General features: G+C 35.0%; 1 protein-coding gene across 12 annotated transcripts in view; it reads left to right on the top strand.

The window, feature by feature from the left end:
- The window catches only part of LOC105327051 (octopamine receptor beta-2R), a 53369-nt gene that overhangs the window by 25546 nt on the left and 12301 nt on the right, over window positions 1-15522 (top strand). For 10 of the 12 annotated variants that reach the window (XM_034452989.2, XM_066074004.1, XM_034452987.2 and 7 more), the window contains 3 exons: window positions 2809-2936; window positions 8092-8175; window positions 11455-12447. In XM_034452989.2, the coding sequence (XP_034308880.2) occupies window positions 11494-12447 (954 nt within the window). In that variant the 5' untranslated portion in view covers window positions 2809-2936; window positions 8092-8175; window positions 11455-11493. Of the gene's footprint in view, window positions 1-2808; window positions 2937-6796; window positions 6975-8091; window positions 8176-8720; window positions 9660-11454; window positions 12448-15522 lie in introns of those variants that run through there. The other 2 variants (XM_011427353.4, XM_011427367.4) reach the window with 2 other exon arrangements.

Below are 15522 nucleotides of genomic sequence, written 5' to 3'. Positions count from 1 at the left end.
AATTGCAAATGAACAGCATTGCACTACAACGGATAAGAGGAAAATCAAAATGTCACAATTCCATCTGTTTTTTGTTTTTTTAAGTTTCTTTTGTTTGTCCTAAAAAATTGCATTACTTCCGGGTTTCTTTGAAAGTGGATTGAAATTCTTACGAAAAGAGAAAAAAAAATCTTTAAAAAATTAATCCGCCTCTTTAACGGAAATTAGATTTTCCATCTATAAACTTGAAGGGAGACGACACTATGTACGAAACACCTGGGACCAGCGCAGATTGGGTTTTATCTGTCAATATATATATTTTTCATAGATGATGCAAAGATTGTGAATCACAATTTCAGGGGCTTGCTGTCTCGATTTGAGTGCGTTTGAATAAAAAAAAACAAAAGCGTAGCACAAGATTAATAATACCCTCCGCCAAAATTCACAGAAAAAAACATAATAAGGTATACTAGTAGCTTATTTTCAAAAACGTCAATGCATTCTGTAGTTTCTCTGTTTTTTTTATATATTTTAAATTAATGGGTAATGGCATAATACAATCTTTCTTATATTTACTGATGCGGGGTTTTTGAAAAAAGGTACGAGCGGGCGAGAGGTTAAATAATAAAACTACTATTTCTTGTAGCCAAAATTTTTAGGTGGTTATATTATTTTCTACTTGTTTCTGATTAATAAATTAAAACTATTGAAAATGCAAGAAAGGGCGGAAATAGAACAGAAAACAGCGCATAATTTCCTGGATGCGGGAAATAAATAGTAATATTATTTGTATATAGGTTTATTAAAATACGAGCGCGCGTGGCCAATTATATTGGTATTGCCTTAGGTATATATTAACTAATGGCTTTCATCACACTTATGATTCGGTAAATCAGGGCTTTTATCTCTCTGGTAATAGAGTAAAACTATGCTTTAAATGATAAATATTACGGATTATTTGGCATACATGTAACAAGGTGTTCATTTGCAGTGACTTTATGCTAGCTGTTCTAAACATAAAACAGTCCCAGAGTCCACCGGTAATACGGGACATTGACATGTACGTGTGTTTTTAGACATAAAGGCTGCTGACAATTGAATAGATATGCTTTATAGTCAAACGGCGTCCCTTTGACAAAGACTGATGCTGGCCTCTGTGAATAGCTCATCTGTCTTTTGGTCCAAAGTTCCAACGTATCTAATTGAACGTTTACTGCTGTCGTGGTGAGCGCAATTAAAACAGCGGTTGTTGAGAAAGGGAAAACGTACAAAAATAACTTGATGAAATGTAAAAGAATGAAGAAACGTACATAAGTGGACAGCTACGGTTGATTAGTGTCAGAATATTGATTGACAGGTCCCGTGGAGATGGACGTTTTAAGAGTTCTCTATAACTAAATGCTCTCTTGCATACATTCGTGGTCATCTCACCAAGATGCTTGTGAGAACAGATCTTGACAAAATTAAGTCTCCTATCGCAACTTTATCTTTCAAACAGTTTTCGTTATTATTTTTATTTTCTGCATGCATCGATAACAATACGTCATTTAGAACATGCAAATATCAATGTAGGTCTAATTGAATGCATGTCTGCACGGTTTCAGTATTCTAGAATCATTAATGGTTTAATGGCAATTGACAGCTTCCCTAAGTTTGCTCAATCCACGAGAGTTTTTAGGTGTAAAGCTGCAATACCGTGCTGCATAAAAAAAACTCAACTCAATCGATTGCAAACCAAAAGAAAAAAAGTAAATATGTGTCAGAAAACCCGAATTTCCTCCCAGAGTTAAAAGTTCTGGCCGCTTTACAATGTGCATGTGGATTGCTTGGATGACGACACTTACTAATTAAAGTCAAAAATTGATTCCGTTTAGATCCCAACTGTCATAGCATCAAACGGTGTATACTTAAAATGTTCCATGGCTTCAGTGTCAAGGGGGTCTTACCGTCAATTATCTATCATAATCACGAATTGGATGTTTTTGTACTGTCCTTTACAAAAATTTAGATTATTGAGAATCAAAATTTGTACATGACAACTGTTGTCATGTACAAATTTTGATTCTCAATAATCTAAATTTTCGTACATGACAGTACCAAAATGCACTTTTGCCCGCCAATAACATTAAGAAGGGACGAAAATAAACTAATTTACTAATAAACCTAGATTTAATGATTTTTTTAGATGAACGCCAACGTAATTGAGAAAACTACAATATCAGACAAAAGCTACAATTATTTGAAAAGACATAAACCCAGATACGAAATTCTCAATGATAATCAAAATTGTACAGTATCAAATTCATAAGCTTATAATTACTCTAATTCCTGAAATCGTTGGATGTTACCCCTTTCATGTCGAGAGAAAAATGAAAAACATTTTCCAATCAAAATAAAGCAGGGGGTGGGGACTGCACCGCTCTCTATTCGCTGAACTCGTTTCGTGAACCATTCATTACAAGTCGGAGAAGAAAAATAAAACTGTCTCACTCAATTCCCGTGATTCATTTGTGTATACCCTTCATTTCGAAAAAAAAAGTTCATCTAGTTTAGTATCAAAAAAAAAAATGCGTACTCCATGAACGATTTCACGTCAAACCCCGAAAAACAACAATAAAAGTGAAAACTTCCTTCAGTATTCGTTCATTCCGCTGTTAATTTCGTATGAATCTGTAGTCCATATAATTTGACTCTGTGTCGGCATACAATTTTACGTTTTAAGCTTCAGCGGCTTCTCGCTTGGTGGTGTTTTGTTTAGTTTTCTGTAAAATGTAGCTGTACATTGAATTATGTGTATACTTCAGAACAGCTGTTGTTGCCTTCTTGTAGATCGCAACTCCATTCAGTCTGCTGCTAGCCCGTAATCACACCTCGGAGACGGTTGGTTTGAATCTGGGGTCTTGTCTGCAATTTTAAGCTTCGGCTGCCTAAGGAGCTAGCAGGTTATATCATCGCAGGTAAGAATTAATGGGTTTATATGTACAGCTCTTGTCCGTAAAACGGATTTACAAACCTCCTTTCTCCCTCTCTTTCGATCTTTGTCTATCTCTCTTATTCTGTTTTTGATTTTATTTTAAAGTGCAATTTCCAGAAAAAAAGTTTTATTTTTAAAGGGTAATAGAAGGGTTATTTTGGTTTTCTGACCTGATTTTATTCGAAACATTTATGTATGTAGGAAGTGTTCACTTCTTTTTGAGATTTTTTTTTATAAATCATACGTTAATTTGATGAGCTGCTTTTTGAACTTTGATAAATGTATCAACGTGGTGGAAAAAATGCCAGTGCGTCCATCAGTCATAGAAAAATCACATAAACAAAAAATACGAATAGATTTCAAATTTGTTTCTCTTTGCTGCATATATGGGAAGAACGTCATCAGAAAAATGACCACATAACGGCATATATATTGTGTCATATTGTTGTCCCTCGTCAACTGTGATATACATGTAAATGAATTATTATTGAGAAAATTATAAACTATACGTTATCAGTGATTGGTTCCTTGTGATATTCAGAGAACTCCTCTTAATTTCTAGTATCAGGGAAATACAATTCTTGAGGGTTTTCTTATGCAATGAACATTAAGGACGTAAGTTGCAATTGACGATGCAATTACAAGTACTAGGAAAAGCATTAAATAACAGAACGTTTGTTTGTTCCAATACACACTTTGATCTTAATTCTCATATATTTCTACTTACTATAATATACGCCCCTTTTCCAATTTTCTACGATATTTGACAATAACAAAAAGTGTAAGATGATCGAACTGTTAATTGAAATAATTTTTCAAATATTTCCTCAACTATAATATTCTCCCGTGATCAAAATCTCCACTTAAAAACTAATTTTCCAGGAAATACAAAAAATAAATTTCCTTGTGGAATAAAGTGAAATAAAATTATCCCTACGTGTGGATACGACATAGTCATAACACATGATTGGTTTCTGTTTCCCCATGTTTACAATAACGCTTTCGAAGAAGAAAAAAAATGTTTGAAAAACTCCAGATTTCGGAGTATTAACTCTTCCGAAGAAGAAAAAAAAATGTTTTAAAAAAACTCCAGATTTCTGAGTGCAGATTAATGGCTAATGAAATTCCATCAAATCTAGAATACTGTACAGTCATGGGTGTACTTAATTTCATTCTGTTATTGCGACTGGCATCGAAAGTTGGAAGGGTGTATACATGTTTGTCCCCAGGAAACACGCATATGATGTAATTGCCAAAGAAAATTGATCAAATGAAATGATCAAACCTCAAATCTCAGATCCCCAGTGAAATATCGGTGCATGCTGCAATGGCATTCCAATCCACGAGAGATAAGACTTATCTAAACCCATGTAGTTACGAATCTGAAGGCTCGGCTACGAACCTAATAATGTCTCGCTTTGCTGTGCATGCATTAACTTCTTCTACAGCAACCCCTTCTACAGCAACCCTCTCTCTCTCTCTCTCTCTCTCTCTCTCTCTCTCTCTCTCTCTCTCTCTCTCTCTCTCTCTCTCTCTCTCTCTCTTAACGAAACATAAATCTAGCTCTAGATATTCAAAGATTTTAGATATTTAGAAAAATAATTTCAATGTCACGAGTTTTGAACGATATATATATATTTTTTTTTTGCATTTATAAATCAACACTTTAGTGAAAAATGAGTATAAAAAAAAAAATTTGCCCGTGCAAATTGACAATACTATCATAAACATATATATGACTGTACATTACAGTTGAAAGGACACGAAAGCGACATATGTTCTAGAATCGAAAACAATCTTGCAATACATACAAAACATGTTTTCTTGAATTGAAAACAATTTTGCAATACATGCAAAACACGTAACTAGTGCAGATTCATACAGGAAATGTGAATGGTTGATTCTTTTTATCGTAAAATATCATAAAATTATTGGTGAATATCGAATATATAATTCAAAGCTAGCGGTATTTTAGCCATTACCTCGCACGGCTATCCGCGTGCATGGGCAGGATCCACACAATCAATATAGCAAAGATATGTTTTCATTGAAATTGACTCTCAGTGAAAAACAGCTCTAAAAATCATTAGCAGTAACTCATACCACTGTAAGAAGCATATGGATAAACAACTGTTCGAATTACTCGAAGATACTAGTATATTCATGTACTTAAAATGAGTACTGAATATACAGAAACATTTTCTTCGTGATACCCCCCCCCCCCTCCTTTTTCCAAATTGGGGCATAACATTGCGAAAATAAAAAGTGGCAAAATCTTAAATGCTGCAAATTTATTCCATATACTACAAGTAGTGTATACATATGTAAATTGTAGAGGAGGGATTCGTTCTCAGATTTACTTTCGTTACTAATTCACAGATCCAAGATCCAGTCACTTATAGAATTTGTTCTTTCAATAAATTTCTTCTCGCATGAAAAAAAATTATCATCACTGCTTTTGATTTTAATTAGGGGAATGGCAATTTTTAACCGGTTAATCAGTTACTCGGTTTGAAGGATGGGAATCTGTTACAAAATCCAAAATCCTTTAATTAGTCGTATGAAATAAAACTGTAGTCTGTAATTGACTGTTAAATGCAAATGTAGCAGAAGTATTTTTTTTTCAATCATTTAATTAATTTATCAATCAATCAATCAATCAATCAATCAAATAAACACTTTTGTGGAGAATTTGCTCTCAACTTAGTTTTACCTGAAAAACTAACATATCTTCTTTTCCGCTTAACGTTTATTCATGTACATATGAACCTGATCAACAGCCAGTGCCCATAGTGATCATATTATTTATTATCCAACAAAAGCTACAAAAGAGCAAGAATTTGATAAAGAAGTCACTTCGGTTCAATTGTAGTTCTATCACATTGATAATAAAGGCATCCGGCTTCCGTAACCAAAATCCAGTTTTTAGAGGTCGTAAAATACCAAATATATGTTCTTTACACAAAGATTTAAGGAGATATGAGCTTTCCAGTTTCATTCCAGTTACCATCGCTCTTTTGCTATCTTTGTCGAAAAGCAGATAGTATATATATAGAAGATATTTCTGGCCGCATTACCCTTATCTCATGTTTTGCAACCTTTTCATGGTAAATCAATGATAACGGGTTTTTGCCATGTGAAAAATTTGCAAAAGGTTGATGATTATATGCAGAATACAAATAAAATAATGAAACAAAGAGATGACCTTTCCAAGAACCACCAGCTGTACAATTCGTCACGATAGAAGAATTCATGCAGGATAATATATCTTGCAATATAAAATGCATATAAAGAACCATCACGATAGACCGTTAAAATGCTTTTATTATGTAGCACACGCATCTGAAAAAAATGTCGAACAGACACACATTACAAAAATAATGGTACTTATTTACCTATATATTTGAAAATCAAACATATGGAATCTTTTTGACATTGCAACATTTTCTCTTCCTCGCACATGCATGCATCTAGCAATTAGGCTAGGTAATTTTATAACATGATGCGAGGTGTATCACCGATAAACACTTATTGCGAAGCCTTACCATGGCGTAAAACGGACTTTATATTTACACTGAGAGTTTTGCGATGTTTTTCGGATATTAGCTACCTTCCGTTTGACGTAAAATACTAATTGACCAAAACGTTGGTGAACTGTAAATATTTGATTGCAGGTTGTATTTATTGGCTATTTTTTGTCCAATCCAATGCCAGCTTTGTAAAGTTTGAATGCTTTGGGTGCGGAGTGTGAGTAGTGTTTGATTGCTTATATAGTCCAATGTTCTTAGGAACGGCTTTGGATTTTTTTCAACCAATTAATATTGGACTTTAAAGGTTTAGCCAATGCTTAAAAGACGGCGGCCAACATGGAATTGGCTTTCGTGATTTCTCAGCTGAAATTGCATGGACGTTTTGGGGACGTTATCTTCGAAAATCGAAAATAAATAAATGTGAGAGCGATGTTCTAGCTTGTACTGCAAAGAACAGAGAATGAGATTTTAGGATTTTTGGCAGATAACAGGTATTTGTGTTCAAATTGTTTTCACTGAAACAATAGACTTTTAAAGCGTTCATTACTTGGGTTGAAAACTAGAAAACTAGAGGCCAATTCTTTAGGAATCAATGTTCAGGAAATAGGGAAATATTTTTTTTCTTTTTTAATAGAGGATTATTTAACAGAGTGTTGACGTTCCAAAACACATATCAATTGTCATTATGTAGCCTTTTGTAATTTTTATGGTAAACAATTGGTTCACCATCATCAGCTGCTTTTATTTTTTACCCATCTAATTGCAGTTGATATTTTAGTCCAATGAATAATTCAGTTGCTCTCTGTTTAATCATTTGAGTAGTTCAACGTCGTGTGTCGTAAAAATTTATCCCATTTTTTTTTTATCCGGAGATCTAGAATTAATAATAATATAAAACGGCAACGACCAATTAGCTTCGTTATAAAGACAATATCGGGAACTGAACTTAACAATGCTCTGTCAATAATTTTACAAATTGAAATAAAAACTGACATTGAAGGATGTAGTATGATATCTATTCATTTCTTTTTCATAAACTTTTAACTGCCGTGTTGCGCTTAGTTGCGCCGCAACTTCGTTGCACTGTCGAGTACTGCGCCACTAACTTTTGACGACCCTTAACGGTCGGCTTAACGATAAACAGTAAGCACCTTTATTTGAAGGCAGTAATTGATTATGATTCAACTGCAATTGCTGTCTGTGTATCGACTTCAAAGTTCTTACTGTATTATTCTCTTGATAATTTCAACCGAATATACATGCAGTAATTAATTGCCATTCAATAATGAATCAAGATATTAATCAAACAAACTGTTGATGGATGATTTCCGGATACTGTTGATGATGTCGAGATTCTTGGAATAAACCCATCCAGAATTCGTTAAAATGGTGTATTTATGCTCATTTACGTTACTTTGAAAAACAAGTGCAAAAAGGATGATTTAATTTTTTTTTGTTTTTATGAGCAATAAAACTGGTTACAACTGTGTGGTTCCCCCGTAAAACATGAGTGAAGAATTCGAGGTAGGAATTCTTTTACGATCGGTGGTTGATTAAAAGTGAATGGAGCATAGTACTATTAAGGGGGTCCTCTGTTTTTCATTGCAGACCGTGATGAGAGAATAAGTCAATGAATCATAAAGAAGACTTCAATAGAATCAGGTGGAACATGCAGAGAAGACACGAATGAAGGTAGGCGCATATGCAGTAGGACGATAATTATGGGTTTGATTTCGTAGAACAAGAACCTTTTTTTAATTGGTTGCGTTTGCACGACCCTTTCTGTATTTCATTAATAGAGTAGTATTAGCTACTTTTGTTTGTTTCATCTTCATCTTGGGAGGTTACACATACTATTTTCGAAACAAGAATTGACCAAAAAACATGTCTTCGAAAGTTTGGCTTTTGGTTGCTACTTCAGCAATTGAATTGGAGCCAAGAACGTTCAATGATCTCTCGTTAAAAGATTCAAAGCACTTGACCGATCTCTTATTTGTCTTAAGCGCGCTAAATCGTGTGATTTCTCATCATCAGGCCAGCAGGGATGAAGTCTTCTAATTTTTGGGTTTGTTAATTAAGAAAGAAACCTTTGTTGAATGGAGGGAAGGAAAAATTACTCACTCACTCTCTCTCTCGCTTTCTCTCCAGAAGATCGTGATGATAGGCTGTGGAGTTTCAGAGCGCATGCACTGAATCACGGTGGTTCTCGGAAAATGGATCGCGAGGGGTTGGGATAGCCCGCGCATCAATTGAATATAAAGATATAAAAGCCGTCAAAGTGTTATAATCTTCTGTAAATATTTGTTTGCTGTTAACCAGTTACCTCTTCTCCATATGTTGCACGGTTTCTGCTTCGTGGCGTTAACATTTACAGACCGGGGCTAAAAACATCCAGACTCGCGCTATATGAATTGCTACTCGTACGAATTCTAAGGGCAATTAGCAATTTCAAACCGTCTTGGATTTGGAAGCGCAAGAGCAGGAGGAGAAAAATCAGAGAGCGCGCTCACGCGATAGAGTCCTGCCCGGCCTCATAATTGGATCTTAATTATTCCTTATTTACTGTGGGGAGACCGGCTTAGAAAACTGTCATAAACACACGGTGTATCGACCCCTCAGTGCAGTGGTTGGAGAAATTGTAAGGCCGTGGTCATAGCACTGGAGACAGCGGGAGGAATGCTCAGGAGAGAGACGGAAGCGGGAAAAAAAAGAAAAATATCATGTCGATTTTATATCTCACCGGAGGCCAAAATTAATTCGCAAATTATCAACCACCGTATAAAAAAATCCTCTTAAGTCGATTTGAATATCTTCACCATTTTGATATTTGTTGGGGGAAATGGAATTATCGATGGGAATGAAATAGTATACATTGCACGTCTGTGGTTTGGTCGCCTTTTTTTAGCCTGTTTTTCTAATTAGGAAAAAAGCCAACAAGGCCGTTCCAAATTCATTTGCTACTATTCTTGGATACGTTTCCCCACAGAGCAAAACTCATTAAGGATGTATACCAATATTTGTAGTGATGGCAATGGGATGTGATATTTCCCTTCACGTGCATTTGTAGTTTTCTTTCATCCAAAAAGACCATTGAAATTAAAATCACAAGACTTTGTTAATAAATTCTAAGGAGAATGTTGTGGATCTTTGGAAGATAATCTAAATATCATAAAACGGTAAGAAACCCTCCCACATATAAATTTTGTATTTTTTCGGTATATTGTGAAAAAGAAAATCAGTAACATAGATATAAAAAAATTAGGCTCTTGGCCACTTTTGATTTGATATCTTTAATGTACATGTATCTTAATAAGTTTTTTATGAACTGAAGGCAATTTGCTTACTGTTTGTTGACGTTTTGCTAGCCCTTTTATTGATAAAGAAAGAGGATCAAAATTGATATTTTGCAAAAATTGCAGCTATCAGTTACAATGTTTATCATCTTCGATATAATATCTCTTTAGAAAATGTTATAAGAAATTTGAATCAGACGAGAGGGTTTCGATTTATCATTCAGATTTATCATAAAACCTTGAAACCATTCTATACATGATAGAACGTTCACACTGCTTGTAATAATTTAGCATGGATAGTTCCTTAATTTACTGAAATAGAGTTGAGAATGGTGATATGTATATAAAATCTGTGTCCAATTCAGTTTAGTATAATTCGCACGCATGTAAAAATAACTCTAGTACTAGATATCGGATATATTACGTGGTTTTAGGTAAATGAATCCAATAGATTTTCTAATGCACGGCGTGCATCCTATGCTTTTATTTCAATGTTAATGTGAAGCAATAATGTCGTAATGACAGACTTGTTATTTTAGAAAAGGAATGAATAGCAATTATTTGAATATGATATGTTAATTGAGAACAAACATGCATCAAAAAGTACACGTATACTTAGAGTTTACCCACAATCCTTGTTAATTCGTGTTAAAAAAAAAGAAATCATGAAATCAATTTATTTCAATCTGGCTTCTATCTAATATAGGAATCCACATCGCAAGCACATGCACCCAGTTACCTCTCTTAAATCACAGACAAGATGTTTCTTATTTCACGATTTAGTTGCTCTGAGATGCTGAATAAAAATAATAAAACATACTAAAGGCGTTTCATTCTCCTCATGGCATTTAATCAGAACCACACGAAAAAATAAAGAAAATGTGTCGCTGTTAGCATCCTTTGCGATGTACTATAACCTGCTATTCGCACTAGTTCTTACTGAACGGAACGCAAGAGCGGATCTAAAGGGGGGGGGGGGATCGACCCCCCCCCCCCACATGCAATATTAAGATTTCTTTAAATTTCATTATAAAATTACCAAAAATATGCCTTGGACCCCCTCCCCCCCCCCTGAAAACACAAAAAACAGTCGGAACCCCCACCCCCTTTGAAACTTTTCTGGATCTGCGATATGGGAACGTAAATATGTTATACAGGTGACTCGAAAACTTGATTAAATATGAATACAAATCAATTTAGGTGTTTGATTTCGATGTATAGATATGGTTTATTCCCTTCACAATTTGGTCATTTATGTATGTTGTGTTCTCCCGTTCCAAAATTATTTCCGTTTATCAAACATTTTTTTTGACTTCCATGTAGAAGGAAGCGATTTAATTTTCGTAAATTGATCGTTGTTCAAATCAGCATGCAAACATGCTGCTTTTGCATGCATGGATTTATTTATTTTTTTCGGAACAGTATAGGATGTCTAACAGCACTGGCGTCAGTATAGGCGCCAATTACAGATTGTAGTTGTTGATACCGTAATATTGATATTTGATATCGAAAATAACTTTTCTGATCTCGAACTTTGTCAAATTCATCTTCACGGTATATTTTACTGTTTATCGTTCTCGTTCTCTCAGAGCTCACAAATGCAGCATTGAAAATAAAACAGAGACAACTTTGTAATTTCTGTGTTATTTGTTTAATCATTTGACCTTTCACTTTGTAGATGGTGTGTCCTTGACCTTCTATGACCTTCTAAAGAATAATGTCTTCAAGTCCATGGGTTTCCGTTACGACGACGGTCTTCTCAGATCACCAGTACCACTATAACGAAACAAGTCACCCACTTCCGGTTAGCGATCTGCTCTCGTCTACCGGTTTCCATGGCAACATGTCCAACGTGACCTCACCGAGTTACGATCACGTGCACACCAGCTGGACTTTGGTGGAGACGGTGGTCTTTGCAACATGGCTGATCATTTCCATGGTTTTTACCGTTGGGGGAAACTTCATGGTCATTGCAGTGGTATGGAGACACAGGGGAATGCGGACAAGAACTAATATGTTTATAGTCAACTTGGCCATAGCGGACTTCTTGATCGGAATTCTATTGGCGCCCATTTCCCTGACCACGTTGATTTCACACGACTGGATTCTAGGGGATGAAATGTGTTTCTTAAACAGCTTTTTGAATGCCGTCTGCTTTTTGACCTCTCTACAAACGCTAATGTATATAAGTATTCATAAGTATTTATCAATTACCCGTCCATTGTTACGCATCACTAAGTGCAAAATCCTTATCATGATCATGGCCGCCTGGCTATGGGGAATTATATGTGCCGCCCTGACCACTAAAATTCTAAGTCATTATGAGTATAAACCCAGAACCATGCAATGTGGACCGGCGTATCCCACATTTACAGCTCAATCTATCATTTTTCATTTCATCATCGGGATATCAAACCTTTATTTACCGCTAGGAATTATGTTGTTTTGCTACATACGGATATTTCAAGAAATAAAAAAGCACATGCAGAGAATGGACGAAAATTCGGCTATGGACCGGAATCAGATTTTCTCGCAACAACGCCGAGTGACTGTTACCCTCTTCATTGTGCTGGCCTGCTTTGTTTTGTGTTGGCTGCCATATTGTGTGTACTCAAACTACGTCACTTTTGTGGAGGATAAGACAACAATACCGGCATGGGCCAATGGAGTTGTAAGTAACATTTTTTCTAGCTTTTTTTCAGCCAATCAAATTACCCTTTACTATCAGTAATTACATGTACTGTACATATATTTGTTTCAAAAGATATATCATTAATGTTCAGGTAAAACAGAAATGACGTCATACAAACCGTGTCATATAACCGTATTCAGTAAAATAATATAAAACCTCACTGAAACTATATTTTTTTAATGTACATGTACATTTTGTTTAGGGAGTTATTTGATTTTTTTTGGAAACAATTTCTGTAAAATAAATGGTGAAGTCAATAATATGAGAGATGTATATTTGTGGAATAGAGGCAGCCGCACCCACAAAATGTGCAAATATTATTACCCGACATAATTTGATGGTTCTGTATAAAGTCCTTGAAATTGATTTTTCATGTGTTTCAATTATTTGCATTTTAATTGATGAATACTTGTACAAAAACATGACGTTAGATTAGTCAACGCAATTAGTCTCTCTATGGTTTGACAACATCATACGCCCATAAAGAATGTGTAAGTAGTGTTCCTCGCAATTCCCTACTCAGTAATAGGTACATTACAAAAGCAAACAAACCGTAAACGGCTTATTTCATCACGTTTCAAGAACGGTAATGGAAGCAATGTCCCAAAAGGGACAGAATTACAGTTTTTTAAAAAGAAAACAAGACATCGAAGGACAGAGTTCGATGTCTGGGCGATTTCTTTTAAGTGCGTTGAACTGATACAATAGGTTTGTTTTTCAAGTTCTGCTTTATGATAAAATCCAGTCACATTCAGATAGTATGACATCATTGCGCAGATTGCAAAATTGTATTAGCTGTTTCCCATATATTATATCTTCACCCCACCGAGTTTTTACGGTTTCTTCTCACCTTGTCTCTCACACAAGACAGTGAGTCTTCTGTGTCTGTTCGACATAAGTTAGTTCAAGTAACCCAATTCTTGCACTGATTACATAATAATCTGAAAATGTTTTCACTTTTGGTTAAAAAAAAAACTTGGGATCTATACATACAATCAACTCCCACACATCATACCAAAATCCTGCACTTGTTACGTATAATTTATACTTTTACTTAGTATAAAATATTTTTAATAATTGGTAAGGTTTTGGTGATAAAAATAACATCCAACGTTTTCTTTCATCATTATTTTCATGTTGAGCATCTGTCTCTGACTAATTAGCAAATCAACAACCGAATACGTGTAAGTGAGTACATCGAACGCGCCTCAATGTCGCCTACAGATGACCTGTCGGTCTTTAATTGAAAGCAATCCTGCTCATCTCATTGTCACACATGCGTCTAGAAAATGATATTTTTGATCAATAACACATGAAATGATAATTTTACAATAGTACAAACTTAAGGTTTAGATAGGTAAATAAGTTTACATTTATAAGTATAAACTTAAGATTAAAAATGTAACACGTCCATCACTGCTGAAAACAATACGATCGACTATTGAAAACAATACGATCGACTATTGAAAACAAAACGATTTTCAATCTCAATGCATCTGGTTATTGATTGTTATCGTTGTTGGAAACCACTCCAAGTACAAGAGAAATATTTAATATACTTTTAATATTATCTGATTATTTAATCCTTCCAACGGAAATCAGCGGAAGATGACCCTAGTAGAGCGCTGAAGGTTGTATTATATGCGTTGATTGTCAATGACATCCTTTAGAGATTAAAGCACTGTACGCACCAGGTTTATCGTTCATTGAAACGTCATAAAATTGCTTGACGATATTGGCCCGTTCGTTTCGGCTTTCTAAAGCTCGATGATGGTCAACAATTGCCATCAGATCTACCTATTAAGAATTGTGATACAAGTTCTTGGACCATTATACAAATAGTGCCTGCTTGGGAGGGTAAGGTAAGAGTTGAAATTGACACCCCGAGAAAACCATTGTCAACTTGACCCGAAGCGGAGGTTGACAATGTTTTTCGAGGGTGTCAATTTCAACTCTTACCCTCCCAAACAGTGCCAAACAGGCACTGTTTATTTTATTATACTAAATGTCTTTATTTAAAAGAAAACTTGACTGCTTTTATATAGGAATGACGTGAATTCTATGGGGAACCATACGCGCATAATTTATGCGCGTGTAACAATTCGTTGTGTTACCCGTTACCAAGTGTGTTGCTAACGCTGAGGGTAATAGAACGGATTATCAATTGCGTCTAAACCAATCATATTTCAGTATTTAACGTGAAAGTATAATTAAACCTATTAAAACATTTTTTTTAAAATTCCCAAATATTTCTGCTTTAAAGATAAAACATATTCCTACATCCTCATGTAGGACCCTTTTTCCTCAAGGATTTTAATATTTGAAATAAAAATAGACACAACCTCTGATTGTTAAAATAAAAAAAACTCTTCTCATGAATTTTAATAAAGTCTATGAAATTACAAGAGGCCCATGGGCCACATCGCTCACCTGAGGAACAATAGGTATGATAAAATCAGCTTAATGGAGTCATAATACAAACTATCTGGACAATGTACAATAATACATGTAGATCCTGTATAAATAAAATCCATTTTCCCCTGGATATTCTTATGTTTATAATCATTAGTCCCTTTTCTAACAAGATGATTTTATAGTCTTATCATATGTTGAGTATTGCAGTTCTCAAAATGATCCTTAACAATAGTTTATATATTAGATATAAACGTACATCAAACTATGAACCTTCTCGGGAGGCCAAAGAATTGTCCTGGGGCCAAAGTCTTAACAATTATAAAGAAACATCTGGCTGATTAGTTTCTGAGAAGATTTTTAAAGATTTACCCTATATATTCCTTTGTTAAATTTTGACCCCCCCATTGTGGCCCCACCCTACCCCTGGGGATCATGATTTTCACAACCATGAATCTACACTACCTGAGGATGCTTTCACACACGTTTCAGCTTTCCTGGCTGATTAGTTTCTGAGAAGAAGATTTTTAAAGATTTACTCTGTTTATTCCTATTTAAAACATCGACCTCCCATTGTGGCCCAAACCTACCCCCAGGGTTATGATTTTCACAAATTTGAATCTACACTACCTGAGGATGCTT

This window comes from Magallana gigas, chromosome 10, assembly GCF_963853765.1.
Source record: "Magallana gigas chromosome 10, xbMagGiga1.1, whole genome shotgun sequence".
Lineage (NCBI taxonomy): Eukaryota > Metazoa > Mollusca > Bivalvia > Ostreida > Ostreidae > Magallana > Magallana gigas.
Note: the sequence above shows the minus strand (reverse complement) of the source record. Positions and strands in the feature narration are given on the sequence as shown.